This window comes from Pseudopipra pipra, chromosome 5 (genome assembly GCF_036250125.1).
Source record: "Pseudopipra pipra isolate bDixPip1 chromosome 5, bDixPip1.hap1, whole genome shotgun sequence".
In the NCBI taxonomy this organism is placed as follows: Eukaryota; Metazoa; Chordata; class Aves; order Passeriformes; family Pipridae; genus Pseudopipra; species Pseudopipra pipra.
In genome coordinates, this window is record NC_087553.1 from 22,193,534 (window position 1) to 22,220,912 (window position 27,379).

At 38.8% G+C, this 27,379-nt stretch overlaps 1 protein-coding gene across 8 annotated transcripts in view; it reads right to left on the reverse strand.

The window, feature by feature from the left end:
* The window catches only part of LARGE1 (LARGE xylosyl- and glucuronyltransferase 1), a 293,661-nt gene that overhangs the window by 128,464 nt on the left and 137,818 nt on the right, over positions 1-27,379 (reverse strand). For all 8 annotated transcript variants that reach the window (XM_064654910.1, XM_064654909.1, XM_064654904.1 and 5 more), the window contains 2 exons: positions 22,859-22,941; positions 12,136-12,259 (listed from right to left, as the gene is read on the reverse strand). In XM_064654910.1, coding sequence (XP_064510980.1) covers positions 12,136-12,259; positions 22,859-22,941 — 207 coding nt within the window. The remainder of the gene's footprint in view (positions 1-12,135; positions 12,260-22,858; positions 22,942-27,379) is intronic.

Here is a 27,379-nt window from a genome sequence, read left to right on the forward strand (position 1 = left end):
TCAACTTTGAATTTAGCTTTTTCCCGGGTGATTCACAGGTTTCAATTATACTGATATTCCCCCCCATAACAAGTCCTTACTATTTATATGAATGGTTGTCAAGGAAACCAGAAATCCAGCAAAGCTGGTTAAGTTTTCTAGATTCAGAATTTCTGGTGCCTGAGTATTTTAGGAAATAATAATAATAACTCACAATAAGAAACAACTGTAAGGAGACGGGAATTTATACATTTTTGCTAAAATTATTTTTCTATTTCTGCTGGCCTTTGCTGCTGTTGTTCTTACTCATCACAGAAGCACTGGTGACTTTAATAGAATTCTGCCTCATCTTTCACTTTAAGAAACAGATGGTATCTTCCACACATACGTGCAACAAGTTTGGATACAAATACCAGTGAGCAAAAAGGTTGAGATAGAAATGGATGATTATCTGAACCTCTGGTTCCTCGATAATGTAGAGCAAATGCAGAAACCATGGAGCAAGCCACAACTGGAAAGGAAGATTAGATATTAAAAATGCAGAACAAACAAAACCTCCCAAATCAGCATCAGCATCAGCAAAGGAGAATAACTGCAAATTAATTCTCATCTCTGTAGCAAAGTCCATAACACAGTCTGACTGATGCTGAGTATTGTTTTTCTTCTTTTTTTGTTTCTTTCTTTCCAAGTCTCTCACTAATACACACATGCACAAAGAGGGCAGACAAGTGGGAAAAACCTGATTTAAGGATGCTTCTTCAAAACAACTTCCTTAACAACAAAATTAACTGAGGGTGCCAAGAGCTCATCCATGCTCCATGTTTGGAACCAACGTGCTTTATATGGATGAAACTGCAGACTGTTATATAAAGTAAAATTGATGTTTGTTTTTTTTTGTTTCTGCCATTTAGGTAACAAGACATTCAGCCAAACCTTTTTTTCGGAAAAGGAATAGCCAAAAGATAATTCACTTACTGGAATCTTTGAGGATTATCTCCCTCCCCTTAAGTATTTGGCTGGCTTTCCTCCCACCTTGCTTAGCCCCCTCAAACTCAAACAGCCAGTTCCCATTTGAGTCTTTTTCTTTACTCTCTGATTTGAGAAATTCTAAATTTTCTCCACTGTTTCTTGCTATCTCCAAAATCCTGAATGCCCTCTTTGTTTTTCTCTATTCATTTTTGCAAGACGAGACTGCAGAACACAAGAGTGTGGCCAGTCTCAGTTAGTGCTGTTTCTTGTTACTTTGGGGTCTTTGGCCTCAACTACACTGTTTCCAGTGCGGTGGTCAAGGGTGGAGGACCTACAAGAGTCAGACCATCCTAAGAGAGGTCAGTGATAACCAGGCAGACACCAGCCTCCCAGTCCTACCTCTCTAGAAGAGGCAAAAGCTCAAGCCTTCCCTAGAAGATAAGATAAAACCACCTTTTTTTTTTTTTCCTTCCTGTCAGTGAATGAGTGAAAACACACACACAGGCTGGTCTAGATAAAATGGCAGGAAGCCAGAGCTTTCTGCTAAAAGCTGACTGACAGGTAGATCCTGCCAGAATTTGCCCAGTGGTGAAAAGTAACTTGTGGCTGCCCTTCTCACTTCATCTGTTTGGAAAGATAAGAAAGATCAATTGCCCACTTTAATTGCTAGTGAACTCAATCAACAAGCTTTTTGTACTAATCCATCAGGGAAGATACAAATCCATGAAAATACTATCATTGTCAGCTTTTTAACTTTATTAACTATGCAAATACATGCACATTAGCTGCAGCCATTATATGTTCTAGCAAATTTCCATGCAGCTCTTGGGATCAAAGTCCAGAGGCATCCAATCTGTATTTTGCATGATGTCAGGATATTAAACAGGTGTCATCAAGACTCACTGTTCAGAATAAAAAGCAACACCATATCGTGCATAAACACATTATGCTGAACAGAAACAGCCTCAGCTCAGTGATGAAAATTTATCTGAAATGGGATTTTTTTCCCTACTGGAAAATTTGTGCAAGAGTCGTTTTTTAAGGATGACGAAAGAAGGCTGCAGAACAGTTATGGTGCCTGTTGCTAACTGAGTAAAGCCTGGCAGGAAACTGAAGGTCTAAAATATCAGTTATCATGTGCACGAAAATCCCCAACGAAACCCCAAAAATACTGACGGAATGACTTCTCACCTGTTTAAGACTGAAACATCTTGTCCTGTTTGTACCCATACAAAACCATATGTACTTCAGTGCAACAGCCACAGTTGCATTAGAAAGAACCATAGGATATCTCAATTTGGAATGACCCATAAGGATCATTGTCCAACTCCCTGCTCCATAGAGGACGATCTAAAACTAAACCATATGACTAAGAGGGTCATCCAAATGTTTCTTAAATTCTGTCAGGCTTGGTCTCATGACCTGAGTTCAAGATCTTGGTGGTGTGACCCTGGGGAGCCACCAAGTTGGTTCCAGTGACCAACTTCCCTCTCAGTGAAAAACCTTTTCCTGATGTCCTAGGATGATTTGTGGAAACTATGTGGGGAACGCAGCTTCCATTAGGTCTCTGACATAGTAACAGGAAGTCAAAACACAGCAAATATATATGAGAAAAAGGATTAATTCTTCTATTCCGAAGAAAATCTCTACCCACAATCCAGCACCTCACCAGTAAAATCAACTCTCTCCAGACCTAAGCTCTTACTTTTTCTGTCTTAAAAGTAAGAAAGAATGGTAAAACTTCAACAGCTGAAAATACTGTACCAAAAAAGAGGCCATTAGTGAGTGGAACACACATCCAGCTAGTGGAATAAATGCTATATCCCATAAAGAACTATTAGTTCTCTTATTTTCAGAAAAAGCAAAGAATTTGCAGGAAAATAAATCATCCTCCATCCTGCAGGGTTGGAGGCCAGGTGAATGGAATTTCTTATATCCCAATTATTTCTTCAACAGAACAAAAATTACGCGAAGCAGTGTTCTTTTCTCCAATGGTAAGTATTACAATAGATCAAAACTCCTGGGGACTAAAAAGCTCCAGGAACACATCTGGAATAAAAAGCATAATAAAGGATAAAATGTATTACAATTACGAACAAGCAAAACTAACAATAACCTAGTATAAGAAGCAGTGAATGTGACTGGTGGGGGGGAAGTGTTCTTTTTCTTTGTTATTAGAAAGCTAAGATGTCTCTCAAACAATGCAGCACTAACTAGAGAAACAATCAAAAGAAAATAAAGACATTATTTGGAAAGCTGGGCTCCTTCAAAGCAAGAAATACTGAACTTTAAGATCATGACATGTCTCTAGCTTATTGCCTAGGTTCTAGTTAAATATTGTCAAATACTCCAGAAAACGGTTAATTTGCATGAGCAGTGTTTAGAGGAAGTGTCCGTGTAGCAGGTGTGTATCTCTTACACTTCTTGAAACATCTGATGTAAGGGCTAAGACCATCAGTGTCACCATAATTCCAGGTGAATACAGATCCTAAATGCCTGATTAAAACAATACAGATGGAGCTATTTTATAGGCTTTCACCTGTATCAGCTAAAAACTGTGGAATCCACTCAGCTGTGAAAGCAGTCAAACCTGAAATAATGGAGGAGTATTTGGAAAAACTATCAGTGATCAAAACACTACTCAGTTTTCATCTTTGTTTCTGAAAGGGTGAGACCTAGACACCATCAACTTAAACTCAAAGAATGAAACTTTTGCAGGATTAAGTCAGTTTGATCTGCAAAGTGGTATCTCCACTGAGAGAAAGGAAATTTCCCAATTTAGAAATTTAAATGTTCTCACATCAAGTTGACTCAAGAAGAGGTACCACCAATGGCATCTCATTAATAATGTTATCAGATATCTCCCCTTTGAAGCAAGTACTCAAAGTCTGAATCAGCCTGAACACCCTTACCCAGACTGAGATGGTTTATGAAGACCTATCAGAAGACTGACTTCAATGTGTTCTTGTGCTATGTCAGGCACACAGCACGGCTTGTCATTTCCATCCAGTGCTAAGAAAAAGAGTCATACAAAAAGGTGTGCCTAGATAAGATGAACATCATTTTTCACCACAAGAATGACTATTTCAGCCCTAGTTCTTCAGAATACTTTGTGCCTACACTGCCTGCTGAACCGCTCCACGGGAAGTAGCTCACATCTGAACTTCTGTGCAACACTTCCCTGAATCTCACTTGTTTCTCAGAAACAAGACAACACCAAGTACTTTACAAATTATGAATTCTAACATTTTCAGCTCCCTGGTGGTGAATCAAGAATATTCTTGGAGTCCTTTTAGCCTGCTATCTTTTTTCAGCTTATCAATCAGACACAGAAATACATATAGGTCAGTTCTTCATAAATCTAAAAGCAAGAATCACTAAATGTTCTGGGAAGATTCTCACATCAATACTGAACCTGACTAGGAATGCCCTGAACAGTCACTGCTATTCTTCTATCAGTAATCGAATGCCCTTTGACAGGGAGGTGTCCTTGTGAGCAAGTGAAAAGCCATTAAGATCTAAGACCATCTAAGATCTAGTCATTATATATCTTCCCAGCTTTTTATCTCTAGTACCAAGAAAAAAAATTGCGGTGGAGCACAGGATGACCATAAACTCTCTCCAGCAAGTACAAGGGATATACAACCCACACCCCTCATGCAGATCAAAGTGTTAAAACAATTTTTGCATGTCCAAGGTTAGGACAGCAAAATTTTTTTATTTCTCATGGATGGATGATAACGTTCTAAGAAAACAGGGATATTCATGTAATGGGGATGCATAGGACAAATAATAGTTGCAGCAGTTGGTTCGAGACACTGTGCCTTTTTTTCTTTTTTTTCCAAGGCACCTTTTTTAATTTTTGTCAAATGAATAATTTTTGCAAAATCTCATGTGCAGTTATTCATGTTTTTCTCATTCTCTGCTAAAATTGCCTTCCCTGGAGGTGCAGCACATGTTACTGCAATGAGCAATGTTTAAGAAGCTGAATGCCAAACAGAAATCCTTGCTATTGAAATGTCACAGTCAGCTACTATGATACAAATGTGGGTGATGTAAGTGGAAGGGAGTTGGCTCCTTATTTGTCACTTCACATATGTTACAAAGAGCAGCTATGCTGGCTTCCTGGTGGAGGGAATACAGAACAACAGTACTGCCTTTCCCCAGAAGCGAGAAAAAGGTGGAGCTACAGAGAAGCCTACAACAATTAGAAATAAGTTATAAAACTAACCAAGAACTTCAATGTTTTTTCAAAGCACCAGCAACAGCAGGAAAATATAAGAGGTTTACAAAGGTAGGCATGAGGCTTTCTTTTGGAGTAGCAGAAGCACTGCACAACACAGTAGGCAGACTGGGACCCTTGAAAGAGGCCCAGAAGTACTGTGCCTTCTTGCATCACATCGGGCTTCATCCCAGTATACCAAACTCTTACAGTTCCAAATTTCAAATTAACTGATAACATTTGTAAATCCAAAGAGAAATGACATAAGAATCTGCAAAAAGCTACTCCACATTTGGTATCTTGCCTCCTTCCACAAAGTTAGAGGTGATGCTGCTCATGAAAGCTAGATGTCACTAAGCAGATGACAACTGCTAGAAGCCAGAAATGGCACTATGACCAATTTCTGACCAGCCCCACCGGTTTCCACAGCATTCTTTCATGACTACCTGTTCAGAATAGCCAGAATTCTAAGAACCAGTTTGATTTTATGTAAAATTGCTTTCTTCATATTCTAGGTCTGAATAATAACAGAAAACACATTTAAATAATAGTCTGTTAATGTTGCATGGCTTTTCTCTTTTTTTGTGCAGAAGAGGGACTGGGAGGGCAGAGGAAGTTCGGCTTAGGCTACTCACTCTGCATGGATAGATTCTGACCAGTTCACAAAGGTTCCACTGTGCTGGGGACTTTGAATTGCTATCTGTTTCTTGGTAGATACTCATTTCCTTCCAAACAGTCTAAAGGAAAATATCTTGGCTTACAAAACCTGGTCTGTTAATGTCCAGTTGTGTATTTAAAACTATGGATAAAAGACCCTGTTCTTAACATGGTATCATTGTGTCACAACCACAAGCATATTTTATCACCTGAAACTTCGTGTCTCTGGTATTCAGTATGTTCATTAGCAAATACACAAAGTCTCAATTATAATGTGGAAATTCAAATCTAAAACTAAGCCATGCAAGTTATAAAAATCTGTACAATGTTTTGATTATAGACTTTGGTTTTCAAAATCTTAAATTTGCATATTAAAAAAAAATTAAAGAGAAAGGGAAAAGGCAGGAAGAAACAGCAATGTATGCCTATTATTTCACTGATGTGCACTAGGCCAGTTTACAGAAAGACCAATGAAATACAGGAGCATTCCAAGCCCACTGTAACTTGTAACAGTATTTGATCAACACCTCAGTGCTGTAGAAACACTTTAATTGAATACTTACCACCGTGTAAATGAATGTAAACATTAACAGATGCTGTGTTTCTCATTCTGTATTGCATTAATAGCAATTAGATCTTGCATATGAAGTGGAAAAGAAAGGAAGGAAAGTAATGTACTTCTGCTTTATAACTTTGTATGTTTGCCTCTGAGGCATACAGTGAACTACTTAACAGATAAATAAACATGCACTGCCCTTAAGCAATATATAATCTGCAAGCGGTGCAACACAAATACAGTCTAACTGTTAAAACCTGTGATAGTTAGGGGTTAGTCGCCATTATCCTGAAATAAATTGTTATGGATGCCTACTTCTGCAATATCCAGTGCAACTGCTTGACCAGGAAGATGATGGAATGCAGGAGAATGCCGGTCAGTTCTGTTGTTCAAGGCTTTATCAACACTATTGTTGTCACCCTATGCAGCTAGTGTGAAAAACATCAAGCTAATAATCTGTTTATCAAATACTCTCACATCTTCCCAATTGCCAATGAGGTCCCTCTCTCCCATGTTCAGCAGGTGGTATCTGCCATTCTGTTGGAAGTATTTGCTTGACCATGGTTCCAAAATTGGTATATGGCAATGTACGATACATACAGCCCTATCTATGCCATCATTCATTGGAAAAGCTTCTACTGGTAGCCAAAGATTTCATGGCATTTGAGATGCATTTAGTTTTATTTGCTGCAAAGGCATTTACACATAGAGAATATTATAAAACAGCTAACAGGATACTGACTTAGAATAATTCTTGTATTGGCAAGACAATGTGCTAGAAAGGACACTTGGTTGCTGTCTGGATGGTAAAGAGAATCTCTGTAGTAAGGGTCCTTGCAGGGTCATCTCAGTTGGATTGAGTGAGACTCCCTAAAACATGTTTCTGTCTAAGTTTTGTAATCCAGCTGGCATGTGGTCCTACGTGACCACTGCAAGACATGCACAATGCATTGATATAGATTACCTTAACCTATATACAAAACATTTCCTATCTTAAGCATGTACAAAAGATTGTCCTACATGATCATTTCTACACATGCAAGAACTGTTTCTATTGATTGTCTTACCCTTATACAATTGATTACCTTTGCTGCAGGAACTGTCTGTGAGTATCCGGGACAACCAGAATCTTCACCCAGGATGTTAATCGACATGCTTAAGCATACAAATCGGTCTAGGCACAGCAGGGTCTGCCTGGGAAATCTCAAGAACTGTCTGAAATTCCCACTGGGATAGCTCTTGTAACAAGCTGTCAAATACTTCTTGTGCAGATGGCCAGCAGTCCAATCAATCACCTAGTTTCAACTTGGTCTGCTGTCTCAAACCAGCCCTTTATCTCAGCTATGCAGACGACAAGCCTGGGAGTTCCTGGACCACTCTGGGAATTTAAGCACATTGGGAGTGCACACAAGCACAGCTCTGAGACTCAGCTACACTATGATTATAAATAAAGAATTAAACTTTATTTTTCTGCTTAGATCTCACAGCCCTTGCCCATCTATCTATCCAAATGATGTCAACGACTGACCTAGTGAACTGCCTTCACAGTTCAGATGGAAGTGGCTAAGAAATGACTCATCTCATAATTAAATAAAGGCCTAAAGTTATGTGATCATTATGCTATGCATTGTCCCAGCTTGGTTTTGCTCTCTGGATCAGACCACTGTTTTTGACTGACTGTGCAGACTACAACATTTCTGAAATGAAATCACCTAATGTAGCACTGGTAGTCAGATTTGTGGACTTCTGTATCCAGGAACAGCAAAAGCTGGAATACTGTCCACATATGCAGCAAAGTATGGAGCTTTACACACATTTCATTTTAAGGTCAAATGCTCGTCTACTACAAAAACCCATTCACCATCCCCTTAAGTTCGTAAATCAAAAAATGCAGCACATTTGTGGGCTAAACTATTTAAAGGAGATGGCTTTTCTGCTTTATCAGTGATGAAGAGACTATGTTTATCTGGGCCATCAAGATTTACTCACAGCAGAGCAGGCAACTGCCCATTCTCCCTTCTGCTTTCTTCAGCCCACGTCATGTTGTCATCAGTCTGTCAGGCAACATCTGGGAAAGCAAACCTACCTCATCTGTATTCCACCCATCACACATGGGTACTGCTTTATCAGCTGTTCCTTCTGCTCTGGTACAATGCGGATCACAATGGGTTTAATGCTTATACCTCCTTGTGAGTGAACTGACATGAGATTTCATGTTAAATAATGAAGTGCAGAAGCCAGTTCTCATGCTGCACATCTTCAACAGTTTGTTTTAGAGTTTCTTCATGTAAGACTGAACTGAAAAAATCACAATATCCTGCAGCCTGATATGTGCAAGTCACAGCTGTAATGTGCCTTTTAGACAAATGTTTCACAGGTGTGTTTTTCTCTTTTAATGTTCAAAGAAGACAATTTTAGGTTTCCAGTTATTTTTTGGGATGCATTGCTGTAATAGATACATCTACTGCATTAGGATCCAAGCTGAATAACATGACTAAAGTGATCACCATAAAGTGAATCTACATTGCCAAGTAACCATCTAGTTTGTAGTCACAGCCGTATGTGACCACATAAATTTGGAAGAGTTATTTAACTACACAAACCCACTACAGTGGGCCATACTGAGTAGAACAAGAATGAAGTCTGTAGCCATGGAATAGCTCAATTACTGCCACCATTATTAGCTGCCCATACTTCAAGGATGCTTACTGCTGACTACTAACTGCATGTTGCAAGATTAGTTAATGGGAGAGACTTCACTATCTGAACAGCTTGCAAGTTGAGGGAGAGCTTTTAAGCACCAACCTATCTCCCTTGTGGTTATTGGCAAGGAGACAGGCCAAGTTATGTTGGGGGAGGTGAACGATCATCTTGGTAGAACTGGCTGCTAAAATCCTCAAACTAATTGGTTTAAAGAAATATATCCAGCAAGCTCCCATCTCAGTTGTGTCTGACCCTTTTCCTGGAAATGTTATCTTGGCTCAGCTCCAAAGTCAAGTCTCTCCCCCTTCTACCCCATCTCTTATCACGTGCCTCAAACAAAGATACACCTTTCCTTGGCCATTCTTTTCTGTGCTCCATCCCTCTTCCAAGCAGGCTGCTGTTAGTTCAGCAGCACCTGCTTTTAGGGAGAGAATGAACAAAGGCTCTTCCTGGTGCAACATGAACATGAACAGCTGTGTCACCTTGCAAAAGGAAAAAAAAGTCTTCCCTAAATTTTAAAAGGAACATCTGACATGCTTAATTCACAGCAGCAAAGTAGATATCTTGGTTTGCTGGCCCTAGAAATTATGATATAATCAGAGGTACCTTGTCTTCCCTTTCTTGCAGTGAAGCCTCCAGTTTTCCTCTATAACTTGAGAGAAAACAACAGCCACAGCTGAGCCTAATTTTCTACACCTCCTTTCAGGACACTGGTTGCTCTAACTCTAAGCTAAACAGCATGCATTTTTAAGAACTGCAGGATATTTTAAGAAACATTGCCAAACATTTTAGTCTCCAAATTCTGCCTTTTAAAAAACTAATACACTAGTGGAAACTGTAGCCCCAATTCTAAATAGCTACTTGAAAACAAAAAAGCATCCATACTATTTATGGAGGATCTAATATTAGGTGCTCCCTTCCACTGTTTGAGTGGAAACAGGAGTAGAAGCAGGATTTTTCCCAGGACTTAAGGGCTTAAGCTAACATGCCAGCTCCTGGTGCATTAGAAGGAAGAGGCTGGAAGCTCATACATATTCAATGAGAAAAAAACAAATATGAAATAAAATGTTTTTTGTAGCAACTAAAATGTGTTCCAAAACAATTGAACATTGGTGAACAAAAGCTAAGCAGAAAATTCTCATGCTATTGTTCAGTCTAAATCCTTTCAAATGTCAGGAAATGGTATTGATTACATGTTTAAAAAAGAACTATGGAGGGTCATTTAAAGTGAAACATAATATATACTGTAACAGTGGATTCATAGATGACTTCAGAGAAAGACAGACTTCCTAGTAAACATTCTAGCCTCAGCTCTATGTTTTCTTAACACCAGCCAGCATAATATAGCTCCCAAGAGTACAGGTGAAATACATGAACCCAAACCAATCATTAAATCCTCTCTAGAGGCTATGTAGGAAACAAATGAGATGAGCTCCTACAGCTGTCTGTAAACAGCTCCTCTGTCTTCTTTGCTAAAACTTGCAGAATGATCTGGATATGAGCCAGCATCATACCTGGCTTTTTAAAACTCCATTTATATTTACAGCTCTTTGCTCTCCTCTGGCAGTGTCTATCACATTCACCTATGCTGAGCACTACATATTGTGTTTTTTGGCTACTGAAATAAGGGAAATTGCTTGGTATGCAGTATGAGCCCTGAACAAGAGTGGCAAACCTGGAAAGATGTATATATGCATCAGTACTTCCATCCAGTGTGAAAGCTGTCCTCAACCTAAATCCTATGGGTTACATGCAAAACAGCCAAGTGTTAATTTAGGTCACCGATTGTATAAAAATTAAGGTTGTGTGAAGACAGAGGGACAAAACAAGAGTTTGCTCTTTAGCCTCCTATTTGCACAGTGCTTTGCCTGTAAATCAGCAAGTTGGGGATAACTGAAGTAAGCTCTCTTGGTTATTATTTACTGAACTAGATTGGACGGTACCCAAATGACAAGAAGGAAAACACTGAGAGGTCTGTCTTCCCCAGCTGAGAGGCTAATTAAAAGCCCTACAATTTGCAGAAAAGCACATGTAACATAGACATGTACAAGATTTATAAGAACAAACCTCCCCCTTGCTATGAAGCTATAAAGAACAGAAGGGAGATCTCTGGCTAATTAGGTTAATATCAGCTTATGGCTTCATGTAGAAGAACCACAAAAAAATGAAACCAGTTAGAAACAAAGTATTTTTCTCAAGGATCATTTTTTCCCTTTTCCATCTCTTCTGAAACCTTTTTGTATTCAAGATTCTACAATATGGAGCTTACCCCTTAATTAGTACAGCAATTTGCTAAATCTTGTTTTTTCCTTGTTTCAGGGTGCTGTTCAGAACAGTCTGATAAGTCATACTTATTGCCACCAACTCCAAATGCTAAAATCTGAATACTTCATTCTACCTCCACAGCTCAAAAACATGCAGCTCAAAATCAGTGCTGTGCCTTCATGTTCTAATTTAAACTTTGTAACTATGAAAAGATAATTACTTTATGTTTTGAGTAAGTAAATTTTTCCCCTTCTTGGAACTCTTTTCATATTTGTTCCTTTTGAAAGGGCATCCAGATAAAAAAAGGTAGCTGTTTCAAACTATAGTACTGATACCTTGTATACGAGTGTACATACGAGTATATGTACTTATGGTGTTACAGATCCATGCTTAAGGAATGCAAGGCAGTTGAGTGTTTTCACTAAAGACTTGGGCTTATTGAATAAGATACTTACGATTCCACCATTGCTACTAGCAAGAAGTCTCCTTAGCAAAACAGAATGTGATTAGATGGACAGCCAGAATCCTCTTAACAGCAGGTAAAATTCTAAGCTGCTAAACAACATATTCTATTAGCAGAGAAACTGCCTTGAATTTAGCCATTTAGCATCTTTTAGTTAAGTGTAACTGAAGTTCCAGTCATGTGAGTTGGAATTAGTCTCAGTCAGGGAGAATGTTTTAGCCAACTTCTCCCCTGCAAGTCACCAGGCAAAAGAGATTAATAAAAAAGGGATGACATGAAATCAGAAGTATATGATTAATGCCTGTGTATGTCTGTCTTTACCTTGAGCTCATCTGCATCATAGAAGTCTATGCGCACAGCAGGGACCATCCATGTCTGGAACAGAGTTGCCAGGATCTGTTTGGCAATTGCATCTGCGATGAGGTGGAAGTGGAGTGGGTTTCGCCTAGTATGAGAAAGGAGAGAAAACCATTAGTTCAAGGGTTCCTAATTCCTCTTGTTAAACAACAACATCAGAACGTACAAAACTTTATCTATGTCTAAGATGTCAAGTTTAAAGTGTACAGCATGTTCAGTGGAGTCCTGCTTTGTGGCCAAAATGCTGAGCCACAATTGAACATGTATGACAATAACAGAAATACTCATTCAGTTTCTGGGTGGTTGTAAACAAATAGAGATCCTTTGACTTCAGTGGAATGCAACAATTTATAACAGCTAAGGATCTTGTTCCTTCTACTGGTTCCTTAAAAGAAGGCTAAGTTAATCTCCCTTTGGGGACTTGAGCTATGAATGTGCTGGCTTTCAGTTTCTAGGTCAATCTGGCAACTTATCTTTGTGGTAAGAAGTCTGTGGAGAAGTGGAGGTACAAGGGAAGGTTAAAAAATAATCATTTGAATTAGGTGATATTCTGGGACCATTGAGTTTACATAGTTCTTTTCTACAAGGCAAACTTGGGGAATCAACAGCTGTCCTACAGAAACCCAAAGCTAGATGTTTCAAGCAAGTGCCTTCTCGCTATTCACTAGCATAGTGAATAGAATGGAGATTGCACATCTTCCCACATCCTTTTCCTAAGAGGGAGGGATAGTTAAAGGCAGGAAGAAAGAAAACATTTTACTTCAAAACACCAGAATTGGGTTCACCTTGGTAGTTACAGAACTTGGGCTAACTGAAAAGCTTCAAAACAAGATGAGTGAAGCCAGTATCAGCAAGACTGGCACCATTTGCAGACTGTATGGATTTTTCTATAGTAACGTGAACTTGGACATTACAAATACCTTGTTTAAACCCCTTAACCTCACTCCCTCTTTGAGGGACCGTAAACAGTAAAATTTGATCTTAACTTCTGTGGTAGGAGTACAAAAACCCGTCAGTGGAAGTTAGTCATGAATTTGTAGTCTTCTGTGTTTATCCCTAGCTTAGCAACTTTTCCTGTTAGCAGAGAAGGACAGAGTTTGCAAAAGCCACTAAGAAGACAGATGGTTTGTTTAGGCTTAAGCATTGGCTCAATCTTTCTTTGACCTCTAGGCTGGAATAGTGGTCTCTCATTTCTATGAAATTTATAAAACTAAATGGGTGTACTTCTTAATTGATATTTTTCATCTAAAAAGATGTTTCAGATGTTGATTAAAGTGAAAGATGACTGCTGCTACTATATTCTTCAGTGTGAACAAGAAGTGAGGAAATCTATGTTAGTTCAGGCCAATGTACTTCCATTACACTTTTGGGCTTAACCCAAAAGATGAACATTATTTTTTCTCCATTTCCTACAATAATGAACAATATGTGCCTTCCTTTTTAATGTTTCTCTTCTTTCTTTGATAAGTAATACTGCTTCCCACTGAACAAAGTCCACAAGAAAATGTAAAAATACATATAATGCTTCATAGAATCATAACAGACCTCTCAGCAAAAACAGGAGATTGTTGTGAGAAGCAATGTATGGTTGGATTTGGCAGTGTTAGAAATGCTGCACCTAAGATCCAACCCAACACCCAGGGTTGCCAGTGAAGCTGCTGTATTGGCTTCAAGGACACTGTGTATCACATCATGAGCTTACAGGAAAAGCAGAAAAGGGGTGGGTAGAAGCCTTATATATGAGATAATCATGATGGAAGAATAAACCCACAGCTGATCTGCATTTAACAATATCCAAAACAATAAGTCACAACATGCTCTCCAAAAAGACAAGGTCTTTCAATCTCCAACTTGCCCTGGAGGGAGGAGGGGAGAGGGAAAGGCGCAAGCTGCCAGCTGCACTGTCCCATTACCAAGCTAAAGGGATCACAGCAATTACATCTGCTTCACTAGCCCAGCAGGAGAGCAGAAGAGGACATCCTGGCTCATGCAGATTCCGCAGTAACCAGGCACCTTGCCAAGAAAAAAAATTGGGAAATAGCAGTGATCAGGAAATACATCTCATTAGCAGAGACAAGGCCAAGAGAAACAAAGTACAACACCAGCGGCCTTGCATACAGGCAAAGCAGTATCTCAAGACAAATAGATGCTGAATGTCAACATACATATCCCACATAGGTCCCTCTGCTTAGCAAGGGCTGAGTCTGGATTCTGGTAAGACTATTTCCCAGCTGGTGTTCTTCAGTAACTTCTTTTCCTTTTTTTTTCCCCAGGGTTATTTATCCATATATTGCAAAGTAGAATAAGAAGAGTAAAAAATCAGTTCAAACCAAGATAGCTCTGTTTTCCTTCAAACCCTCATTTAGTTAAATGGAATTGATATAAAATATCAAGATGAAACACGCTAGTTGAAAAGAAAAAATCTGACTCAAAGACACTCAGATGTTCAGTAGCAGTTTATACTTATCTGAATGACCCAGAGTGTATGAAACTTAAATGGGAACAAGTGGGTGACATTTTCTTTAGTTCGTCTCCTACTGGGAAAAAGAAAAAAGGAGTAGCTGAACTCCCACACAGAAATCTCTTTCAAGTTGTTAGCCTCGTGGTAAAGATTCAGCTGCAAGGAAAGTGTATGTCAGAGGCAAGGCAGAAGATTATCACTTACAAAAATATATCCCCAAAACAGTATAGTGACCTGATGACATCTACAACTAAATGTGCATCAGCCACAGAAAATTTTACTCCAGATGATCTTTTAGTTCTGTGAAATGTGAGGTTTAGCATGGTGCTAGAAGCCAACAGAGCACAGACTCAAAGCTGGAAGACCTTCTGAAGATAACAGTACTAGCATACACACAGATGACATCTTTTACCTCTTCTGGTGTCTGCAATATGCAAAGCCTAAAAGATATGGATTGCTTCAAAGGATTTATGAAACAAGTTTAAAAGCTTAAAGATTAACCAACGTTGTAAAAGATACAGAAGATTCTGTAAGATGAAAAATCTTTCTCAAGAGATATGTGAAAGGGATGCCATAGTTATTTGCCAACATGATTGAATCACTGGCTCTAAGAATCATGGGTGACGATCAGGATATTGTGAGGGATTCCACTGAAAGCTGTACTTCATCAGACTTGCACATTTTGCTGTACCATTTGGTATCAGTGAGAGCTATTCCTTTCTTCAGACTGGTCTTCTTCCAGGACAGAGACATTTTGGGATATGAGCTTTACAAAACTGAAATGAAACTGTATTGCCCCTATGATCAGTTACGGGATAGGCATGTAGACAGCTATCCTTCACAGGCATTTAGCAGCTACAGTTAAAAAAGATTGGGTATGGCAGAGGGAGATACTCGAGTCTTCTGAGATAGGCTTGAGAGTACCTCACCTGTATAATTGGGTAATTGACCCAAGGAAGGGTGACATGGCCTTTGAAGTTCAGTGAGCAGCTGAAGACACAGAAGTTTGCTACTGGAAATTGAGTGGCATGCAACTGAAAAAATATGATGCTGTGGTTAAAGAAAAACTCAACTCCCTTCTGCTGGGAAGGCAGATCAAGTTATGAAAAGGATTTTAATTCTGTGGTTTCCTGCAAAAGCAGTGACAAATCTATGGTTAATGAGACGGCCCAACAGGTTCTTTCCAATACCCTGAGCCTAAAGACTCCAGTGCAACCCACTTGTTGGGTTGAAGGGAACCTGGAATCAAGTCTTGGGAGAAAGTGATGACCAGCATAAACCTCTTCTCTCACTCCAAATGGAAGGTGGTCTTTCTTCAACTTCTCCAACTAACTCAAAGCACACGTGTTTGGTTTGCTTATTTTTAACATATATACATCACTTTCCACTGGGCACATCAAGAAAGCTAAAACAGCACACATGGTAGAGGCTAATTATATCTTGCACAGCTAGAAATCACTATACTGTAAATGGTGACAATATATGCAACTACGGAGTAATATGGGTCAATATATATGGCAGTTGTGATAAACTTCTCCTACAAAACTAAAAGGTTTTTGAAAATTTCCAGTATTCATGTGAATTAGCATGTTTGGAAATCAAGGTTTCTAGTGTTCTGGGTGTCACAACAGGTGGCTCTTGAACTCTGAGCCCCAGGTCTTCCACTTTTCTCACTACAGAAACAGGTATTGAAATGGCCACGGAATTTCTCACAAGGTCCATAAATACTTAATCTCATTTACCTCAACGATTTTGAACATATGAATTTTTACCAACTACAACTTTTCACAGTTTCTGCTTCATGGAAAATGATGATCCACTAATGCCTTAATGTGGTAAAATGTAATTTCACAATATGGGTATTTCCCATCAAGTGGAAACCCTAGGTTTTAAGCACTCTATTTAGAAAACTGCAAATCTTCATAAATTAAATTATTTCCACTTGTCTTAAGATCAGAACACTATCTGACAAAGTAAACCACGTGTAAACAGCACACATTTATTTTCCTAAATTACTTTCCTCAAAAGTGAATGAATAGAGATTCTGGCCAAGATTTTCAAGCATGGATGCTTAAATGTAGGCTCTTAGACTTAAATATAGGAGCTTGAATGAATGCTCTCATTTTCAGAATCGCTGAGGTCCTACAAAGTTAGTAAAATGAAAAGATGTCAGTAATTTTAAAAGTCAGGCCATGAATTAAGGATCCTACTCCACGGCGCCCATTCCTCTCTACTTTTTTTAGCATGATATCTTATTTTTGCATTTCAAAACTTATTCCTAATCAGAGTTATGATCTGCTTGCTCAAGCATTTGTGGCCCTTTCTTTTCAAATAGCCACAGCCACTGAGTTAAATACAAAAATCTACAATCAAAAAAGAGAGTAGGGAACCAAGACTAACTCCTCCCTTCTGTATTATTCCATAGCTCAGTTGTTAGTAATTCGAAAAGCAGCTGCTTGGCTGCTTGGTTGCACAGTTCTCTCTGCAACAGAAGAATTTTATTTTCTAAGAATATAAAAAGGTCAGTAGCCCAGGGGGTTTATTTCCAAAACCTATACTTTATTAAGGGAAGCACAACAAGCTAATACCTTTTATATCTGTAACAAATGGTTACAAGAACTTCAAACAGAAATTATAAAAGGCAGCTTGGGAAATTTTTTTTCCTCATGCCCATACGACAATCCCTCTCTCATACATGGAGAATTTTAATGTGAAAATCATTAACATTTTTCATACCCCTTCACATCCAGCATTGATTAAAATGCTCCCCAAACTATTGGAGAGATCTTAAATATGCACTTGCTACATCACTTATGGATCTTCTTGTTTAAAGAAGTTCTCTGGGAAGTAAAAAGAGATTTCACGGGCAGATTTTTTTAAACATTGCTTTCTCCATTTTGCCTCTATTGTTAGGACAGCTAGAAAACACAAAAAGAAGTGTGCATATTGATGCATTAATATGGATCAGAGAAACCAGGTCATGCTTTATAGTTTTTGCCAGAAGAATCTCCCACAAAATAGACTGACATGTTAGAAAAGTTGGAAACAATGACAGAGGTTTTAAATTCTCAAATTAATTCCATCAAGGCAAAGTGGTCTCCATGGAATATAGCCATTAGATTACATAAGCTTTAATTACCAGCCAGAGTTGACTTGTGACTCTTACTTGGAAATTACATGTTATCCATTTTATTTAATTTAGATTTCCACTTGGTTTGCCTTATTCTACTTGTTCTAAGAAAAAAAAAAGTTCATTATTCATACAGCAATTTGTAACATAGTATTACATTCTGATCTTAAAAATGTTTAGACATATGTTTAACTTTGAGGTTATAAACAGCCTTCTTAAAGGAAAGAGGCTACTTCATATTAAAAAGCTTTTGTCTAGTTGACTGGTTTTGTTTACATATCTTACAAAACCACCCCCCAGCCCCATTACTATGCCACTAGTGCTGTAGCATCGATGGAGGCACTGCTAAAGAAATAAGTGCACTGACTTCTCTGAAGAAGAGGGACTAAGATAGCAGGGAAAAAACAAACAAAAAGGCACAAAAAACCAAGCCAGTATTAGCTGGCACAAAAGAGAAGTTAATTTTTCACAGATTGTCAGGTTGACCCAACAGCCAGCAACATGTTGTAACTGTGTAATTTTGGTCTTTCTTTGTTCCCAAATGAAACATAGTGTTTAGCATGTCCTTGGAAAGTAAAAGAGTGCATTAAAAACCATTTTACCTCTCACTCAAGTTAAGATTTACCTGAGCAGGGAAAGAAATGATCTTTGCAATATGAAACATAATTGGGGGCTGTTTCTGTGGCCCTCTAAGCTTTACAATTTTCAGAAATGGAGTAAAACACTGAAAGTCACCAATTAACTTGGATCAATAGTTGCAAAAGATTCAAGGATAGTAATCAGCCACAGGAAACTGCTTCAGTTTTTAAAAAGAAATGCAGGTACCTTTTGCATACTACTATAAGCACTGTTTACAAAACTACTTGTATTTGATTTTGCCCATTTGACCCAATATATTTAGTTTTTAGTGTTTAGTCTTTTGGTTTGGGAAAACTAAAATTACGTTGTACTTAGCACGCAGTGGTACGAGCTTGGCTTGTGTTAAGCTGGCTCAGAGATAATTTTTTTTAGCCTGCAATGGATTTATAAAATCTGTCATAATTGGGAACTAGATGTGCAAGAAAGGAAAGCAGGAAAGTTGCAGACTAGGACTGAGTGCTCATTCTACAAGCCTCCCTCTGTGCAGTGTTGCCAATGCATATTTATCAGACTGCAAACCCTCCACTATCCCAGCTCAGCTGAGTCTCCTCCCGAGAACAAACTGTCAGTTATGTCAAACTGGGTGTTAAAAGCTGCTGGGATTTTGTGGCTGGAGCATACGTTTTCTAAAGACAAAACTGGAATCAAGCTGCTTTACCACTGGGAATGAAAAGCATTTCTGAACTCTGGTGTCCTTATGTGGAATCAACCCCACTACCCCTTTCCCCTCCTCTTCCCACTCTGTGGAACCTGAAGGCAGATATAGTTTCTCAAATGGTCTGAACAAGTAGCTTGCCTAACTCTCGTGATATATGCTATGACTACAATCAGAAACTTGCTTTTTTAGACCTGTGGGAAGCTGAAATGTTCAATATGCAGAATTTGCTGTACATTCATGCAAGAGAGAAGAGACAGCACACTCCATCTATAGAAACTCCTGTGGCTTTTATCCTTAATGACCCAGCACTCCTGCTGTTTTGTGTCTCTATCTAGCACTCTAGCTCAAAGTTGGGGGTATAACAAATATGTTAATACACCCTGGGAGTAGAATGACATGGCCTCCTTTTCTCAGAGCTTTCCTGATAGCAAAGTAAGAATTTCGTACAGAAGTAGGGTCTCATTTTGTATCAAAATGCACTGCTAAAACATGCTTTAATTACTAAACAAGACAGAAATGCTAAAAACATCACATGACATCACATGAATTCCAGATAGATTCACTGAAATCAGTGCTCTCACAACAAACACCAAGTGAGGTGCAGGAGGACAGGTGAGGATATTAAGCCTGGTCTGAGGGGTCACTTGTTTAACCAGTAGATTGTATTCAGGATATATTCAAGGAAAAACCAAATCTCTTTGACAATGTTTGGAGGCATGTTTGTTCTGTTCTTGCAAAACTATATTTGAGATTGAATGTGGTGATCCTACAAATGCAGGACCAGTAGCCTAACTTTAGAGATTAGGATAGCAAACTTCCTGTTAAGCAAACTTCTCCATTGGAAACATACAGTTCTTTCAAATGTCTGCTTTGCTTGGCTTATTGGACAATGCCAGCTAGGATGCACTCCCTGGTGCACATTTAGGGGTTAGAAGAAGAGACATCTCCATGCCTGTTTTCACTGATGACCTTAAGTCAGATGGTAAACCTGCGGCTGACATCACAAAGCATTTACTATCCGCACCAACCACTTCCAACTCTCCTAACTCAATTCTCCTAATGCAGTAACCTGTCTCCATCTTTCATCTGTACAATTAAATAGATCCTAGCAACTACAAGAAGCCTTCTTTCCAATCATCATCATTTCTGAAGTGCATACAAGTCTCCAAGATAACACTGTTTGCACGTGGCAACCAACGCAAGGAAACTTGGTTCTAAATCAATGTTCAGCTGAGTTTGTTGCTTCTTTGTTGTTTATTCTCCATCCTTCCTCACAATTGCCACTCCAAAGATAAAGATCCAAGAAAGAACTGCTACTGAAGCATGGCCATGTAGACATAGCATTAACTGATGCTTAAGAAGCCTGTGTTTTCTAGAAGATAAGAAGAATTGCCTGTAAGAAGCTCTGTCTCTTTTTTGAGAAAGTATTCTTTTTCCAGCAAACAATTTAATCCTAGTGAGAAAAGCTAGTTCTAGGCAGATTTGTCTAGTTCTAGACTTAGATTTGTCTTTAAGTATGTCTTGAGCAAACAAGGGAGATAGGTTATCTTGAATGTAACTAACTGTCATGGCTGGGCTTCGCGAACGAAGATTTGGGAAGGCTCTATCCACGTTTGTTACAGGCACACTGGTGGCTTATGAGGCCAATATGAGACAGACATATCCGATTGCAAAAGGCACAGCAGAAAGACTCCTTAGATGGTGTATTCTGCAAGACACGGTTCTTTCTGCGTTGCCTTTTCTCCTTGGGAGTGATCCTGCGTGTGTTCTCAAAGGAGACAGCAGCGTTATAGATGGTGTGTCTCCAGGCCTCCCGATTTGAGGCCAGAGTAGACCAGTTATGTTGATCAATATGGCCAAGGCTGAGATGTTGTTTCAGGGAGTCCTCGTATCTTTTCTTCAGGGCTCCTCTCATGCGGCAGCCAGTGGCAAGTTTACCATAAAGCAAGATCTTAGGGAGGTAACTAACTGTACTAAAGCTTCATTAGCTACATTGGACTTTATCTTGATCACCTCTGCCGAGCTAGACAAATCCTTTGAGATGAGTAGTAGCACTAGCCAGACAACAAATATGCTCTTGATAAGAGCAGAATCCAGACTTAGAAATACCAATGCTAATTCCCTTTCTTTTGGTTTCATATTTTAATTTATTATTATTTAATAATTTAATTATATAGCAGAATTTTTTATAAATTTGATAATTGCTCAGATGAGTTGCTTAAGTAAAAGAGGAACATTTTCTTTAAGTAGCACAGAGAGAAGCAGTTTAAACCTTTGAGCTGTGAGATTCCTATTATTTACAGAACATTTGGAAACATACTGATTAAAGTCTTCCCAAAATGGATGCAAGTACTAGGAGAGAAAAACAAGCAGAAACTAACCACTGGGATAACTTGTGTCACCACAAAAATACGATTTTCCATGAAATCGCTTAGAAACAACAATCAAAATAGACAAAACCTCCCCACATCCTTGCAATGTAAAGTCAGTTTACACTGAATAATTCAAACCTCTAATTGGAAATAGATATAGTTTTAAAATATAACAGAATTTTAACATTCAGAAAAATTCTCCACAGAAAACTACACAGATTTTTACTGTTGTTTTGCTTTTGTTATGTCTATCTTAGCACAGATTTTCTGCTTCTAGCCCTCATCTAACATGAATATGCTACTTCTCAAAAGACTTGCAAAGGCTATGAAGGCTATGTGTTGATAGTGGAAGTTGCTGTCATATTTTGGAGATTAAATGGTATTTACCAAGTCTTCTTCCGTATTGGATAAGGTGAAAATTTATATTATTTTATGAAACTTACCACAAATGGTATAAAACAGTGTACTAAAACCATTGTAAAGGAGTGATTACTAAGACTTCCAGCAGAAGACTGGAGGCAAATATAAGGAGCAAAATGTGGGGTTGGAATGCCCCACTCATACTAGCTGTAAGATATCAGCACATGGCATGAACAAGAGTCATCCCCCTGGCATAAAATTATCTTTCAAATAAAGCAGCATATTGAAACTACCTCCTGTTCATACTGTAAGCATATTTTATTAGTCTAGTTGTCCCGTTTGAGTCAAACAGTCTGATCACTTCCCTGTTTTAATCCACTTTCTGCAACATTACTGGAAAACATCTCTGAGAGACATTTCTAAACTGGACAAGGGATATACACAGTTTAATGGGAATTCTCTTTTTCTAGGGCTGTTGTCTATTAAGGGTTATTTTGTCTTCATTGTGCATTTATGCCCCTCAATTTTGGGATCTAACTGTGCTCCATGTGCTAAAACCAGGTTGCAAAACCTTCTGAGCGGCTGCAAGTAGCTGTTCTAAAGCCAGAATAACCAATCTGACTTTAATGAAATAGTACATACTGACTGTAATAACAGGTTTACTTCAAAAACAAATGTCTAAATTGGAAGCTGGGATAGTCAAGTAACCAATGTGAATTTATCACTTACACCTGTGCCATAAACCGATGCCAGAAATAGGCTAAATGAATACAATGCTGTTATAACTATTATTATTATGTTACAGCATTCAGGACTGTGCAGATGCTTTACAGTAAAGATAGATACTGTCTCTAAACACACAATGCAACAGGAGTAGCAGGTGGATCTCTGATCACTCTAATTCACTGCAGAAATCTTCACATAGGTGAATATTATTTGTGGTGATCACAAATTTCATGCTTCATTCCTTCCAGAGAAAAAGCAATCAGGGAAGGGAATCCAAACAAAAAGAGCTTACTTAGCCGTAATCAGATACACAATATACAAGAAAAGAAAACTACCTTTACCTGTGAAATAAGACAGACTTGACAAGTGTGACAACATCCCGACTGGCATTGTACCCTGCACAAACAATGGCAACGTGGATAGTCTGTGGGAGAAAAAGAACAAAAAGAACAAAAATGAAAGTCTGCTCCTGTGTTCTGTCATTTACTAAGGAGAGCACATACATGACAGTGCTATTATTTAGTGCAGCGATTGTTAAAGATGTGAGTGGGTGTTTTGCAGCTGTTTGCAGCCCACTTGAGGCAGTTTGTTAAAAACATCTTAATTGATTTTAACACCATCATCATTCCAAAGTCATTACTACCCCTAAATTACATCATATGTTTGAACAGAATTGCATTTGTTAGCTAAGAGCATCTGTGTGTAAGTATGTACATGCCCTCCCCAAGTAAGCAGCACACACAATTCTGAGTATGCAAACACGCAGACATTTTTAATCTTCTCAACTAAAGTTTAAAATTATGACTGATAATTAGAAGCAGATATGCTCTTAGAAATTTTGTACAATTTCTTCCTTATGCACAGCCACTAAGGACAGGGTGAGCAAGCTCTCGTGGATGAGCATGACTAGGACAATTGGCTTGCCAGGGCTGGATGCATCCCAGTGATACGATGGGACACAAGCTGTGAAGATGGGTAGCCACCTCCTTGACTGTGACTACCAGTATGGGCTGCACTGGCAGTGTTAATACGATGTTAAATACAACCCCCACAAACACATTCTCTCCACCTCATGACACTGGTAAATTATCACTTATTCTGTGCCTTCTTACCTCCCTTTTAGGATGAGGCAGAGGTTTCCTCATCTCTTCAGGAGGAAAGGGAAAATTGAAAAGGGGCTACGAATCATTATTATTTATGCAGTAAGTACTAATCTGAAAAATGTGTTACATTACTCTGCTCTGGTTTTAAAATCAGCCATTTTTATTCCCTAAGGACAAAAGAAAATTAACCCTAGCAACTTCTGACTCCAAGTTCTGTAATACTCAGTTTCTTAGTGGTCACAGAAATGAAGGAGAGTTCACCACGCTGGCAGCACAAAGCTGCCATTGGGGACACAGCTGTGAAACTGCAGGGAAGCCTCATTTGGCTTCCATTTGAAGCTTGGTTAGCTGGTTTCTCACGCACACATCTCTCATTTTCCACAGAATGCTCACTATGCTGAGAACAAATGAGGAATTCTGTCTCTTCACACAGCCATAGGTTCCCAAAGCCTGGCTTATAACAGAAGCAGATTTACACAAGAGGTGGCATGTGTTGGGCAAATCTAAAGAGTCCACAGCCCCATCCATTAACATTACCTGGTATAGGGCACAATTTAAATCATAAAACTGCCTAGTGGCTGTGCCATTGTGGAACATCCACATGAACATTGCAGCTGCCTCCAGCCCTAGAGTGTGTTTCACAAGCTGTGGCACATTTAGGATCTGAGATTTTAAGAGGACTTGCATTAATAAGACAACTGTCTGTCCAGAGAGGCGTGAGAAAGAAAATATATTACAGTATATTTTGGCAACAGCTCTGTGAGGTACTGCCACTTTAAATTTATGTTAAAGTCAATGGGAGTTGAGCACGCTCAACACTTTGCAAAAACTGTGTTTCTCTCTTGTGATAAGAGGGGAGAACAGAGGCTGCTTATTAATGACTTTTATTGCAGCGGGAGTTTGTACTGTACTCATGAGCATGGGTTCCCATGGCTGTACTCATTCCTGATACTGCACACACTGCCTCCTCTCTGCCACCTGGTCCTTCTCAGGCTTTTGGAAGACCTAAGGCCCTTCCCTTCAATGCCAGTTAAAATCAAATTAATTGAGAATCATGCCTGCTTTAAACATTTCACCTGAAGACACTGGACCAACACAAACATTTTAGGGGGTTTGACAGAACAGCACTGTCATATCACTGTCAACATCATTTTATACTACCTCTACTTGCCAGAAACACTCTCCTTACATCTCTCTCTCCACCTTACAACTCCCCTAAAAATCAGTTTATTCTGTCAAGGACTTTCCCACATCTGTACTCCTTTTACTAAATCAGTTTGTTTCAGAATTGAAAGCATTCTTTCCTCACTGTCGTCTAGTAGTTGCTGTTGCCTTGGATGCTGTTTCAGCCAGGGCACAGTACATGCTACTCTTCTGAATGTTCTTTTCCAGTTCAGAGACACAGGCATCCATGTACCTTCTGCTCAGCCTCTCTGCAGTGTTCGATATTATATATCACTTCTACTCCTGCCTGCAATCAGTTATACAAAAGAGCCATAATCCTCAAACAGAACAGAAATCTAGACCTTTTTTCCCAAGTTTCTGCCTGCAGCATGCTGCAAGACTCAGTCTGTTCCTTTCCTTTTCCTGATTCACTTTCCTCTCCTTCATTGTCTAACTGTTAAACAAAGTCAGTGGGAAAACAGATAAGCCAAAATGAAGTCATCAACCTGAACTGTCTGCAGATGTTTGTATCCTAAGGGAAAAAAAAATATTTCCAGTTTTCTCCACGTTTGTTCCAAACGCACATTTGGATAGTGAGCAGCTGGCTGTATCCAAATTCTAGCAAGATAGGACAACAGTAGCTGGAAGAAGAAAGCACCTCAAAGAATTTGCATCCTCCTGAGTATACTACTGTAAGCATCAGCTCCCAGACTTCAAAAAAGTTCTCTCTCAAAGTCCTCTTTTCCATCTGCAGATGGCTAGAAGATTGTATCTCCCATCCCACCAGAACTGGCCACTGTGATTTACACAACCTCTGGACTCAATACTGCAGCCAACACCTAGGAGTGAAGCCACATAAGCAAAGAATGCTCCAACTGCCACAAAGTGCATCAGCCTGCCTGACTGGCTCAACATGGCCCATCAAACCTCTCACACCAAGGCTCTGCATGCTCCTTACTGATGACAACATTAAATGATAATTCTAGATAATTCTAGTCACATTCTAGCTGGGATATTCAGAAGTTACTGTGGGTCTAAAGTGAGCTCCTTTGAAATGTTCATCCTCCTACAATGCCCACTTTAGAGTGAATGATAGACATGTTCACCACTTGTTTCAAGAAGTCTAGATTCAGGCCATTCACTGGAGATGGTTTTGGACAATGTAACTCACTGCAGCAACAGATGAAATGATGATACATCTTGCTTTCCAGACTCGATCAATTCTTACTCTGTTTATATATAGATATGAGTAGGTAATCAAAACACTGTGGAAGTTCTTCACACAATTCTCCCTGCATGTTGAGGATCAGGGACACAAACAGAACTATTTTTAATTGTAAACAGTTTAGGGAGCACTGAGGTCCAAGTACTTAAGAAAGTACTTGGCACTTAAAGAAGTTAAGCTTTTTTAGGAAAGGGAGTTTAAGTCATACCAAGGTGCATGCTAACATAGTTTAGAAATCCTTCAGCCACTACAGACTAGGAAAATCTGCTTCTGAATGCAGTATTTCATGTAAAGCTATTCTGGGATAACATTAATGGGAAGAAGATACCCAAAACCACATGAAGAACTGGGCCTTAGATCCCATATTGATGAGGAGTACATGATGCCTACATAAACAGATGGTATTTTTTTCCTCCTTGGGCTACTTTTGGAATTATGAAATAATGAGTTTTACAAACTCTAATTAGTTCCTATAGTTAAAAATAATCTTTGGTAAAACATTTCATACTTCAATAACTTTCCAGTAGTGACAGCTAGGCCTTCCATAGTAGATATTTAATCCTTCATAAATAATTGTTGAATGTGATTAAGAGACATTAAAAGTATGTTACAAAATGCTTGTATTTGTAGCATATTTGTAAATACACTACAAAGAGTTTTCAGAAGCAGGTAACATCTGCTTTTCCTGTGTTACACTGTTTAAGTTGGTGAGGGCCTGTTTTTGGTGGCTGTGGAGTACTACACACTTAACCCTATTGAACAACGCTGCTGAGAACAGTAACAACAAAAATTTGCCTGTAAAAATGCTTCAAATGTGAAGTATTTTGCTAATCCACTAAATGCTATACTACTAATTACCAATTTCCTAATATAAAATCACTTTTTAAAATATTTATAATTGCACACTTAATTCCAAGTACATGCCCCATAATGGGGGCACAAGCTGGAAAGATACTGTGATAACATAGTAAGAAAAAGGCATATAACTGTGTTAGCTTCTGTTGGCATTATGCTTTCCTTCTGAAGCCTGTTGTGTGTGCTGACATCTGTGTAAAGGCTACTTGTAATTTTATTTTCAAGGTTTGTGTTTAAATTGTCTACTACTGGGAAGGCATGACAAGCTTCTGCTCCCTCCAGGGAGAAGTCCCTTGGTTGGGACTCTGATCTTTTCTTGTAGTGTAATGATAGTCCGTTTTACAATATCAGAAGAGCTCTCCTGTGATGCAACAGAGTAGGAAGCTGTGGCTGGAATGCAACAAACCCACAGCTATTTGATATAGATCACAATTATTATCATACAGATTATGCTTTATCAGAGATTTAATGTTCATTCATTGTAATTGCATTTTCAAATGTTTTAATCATCATTA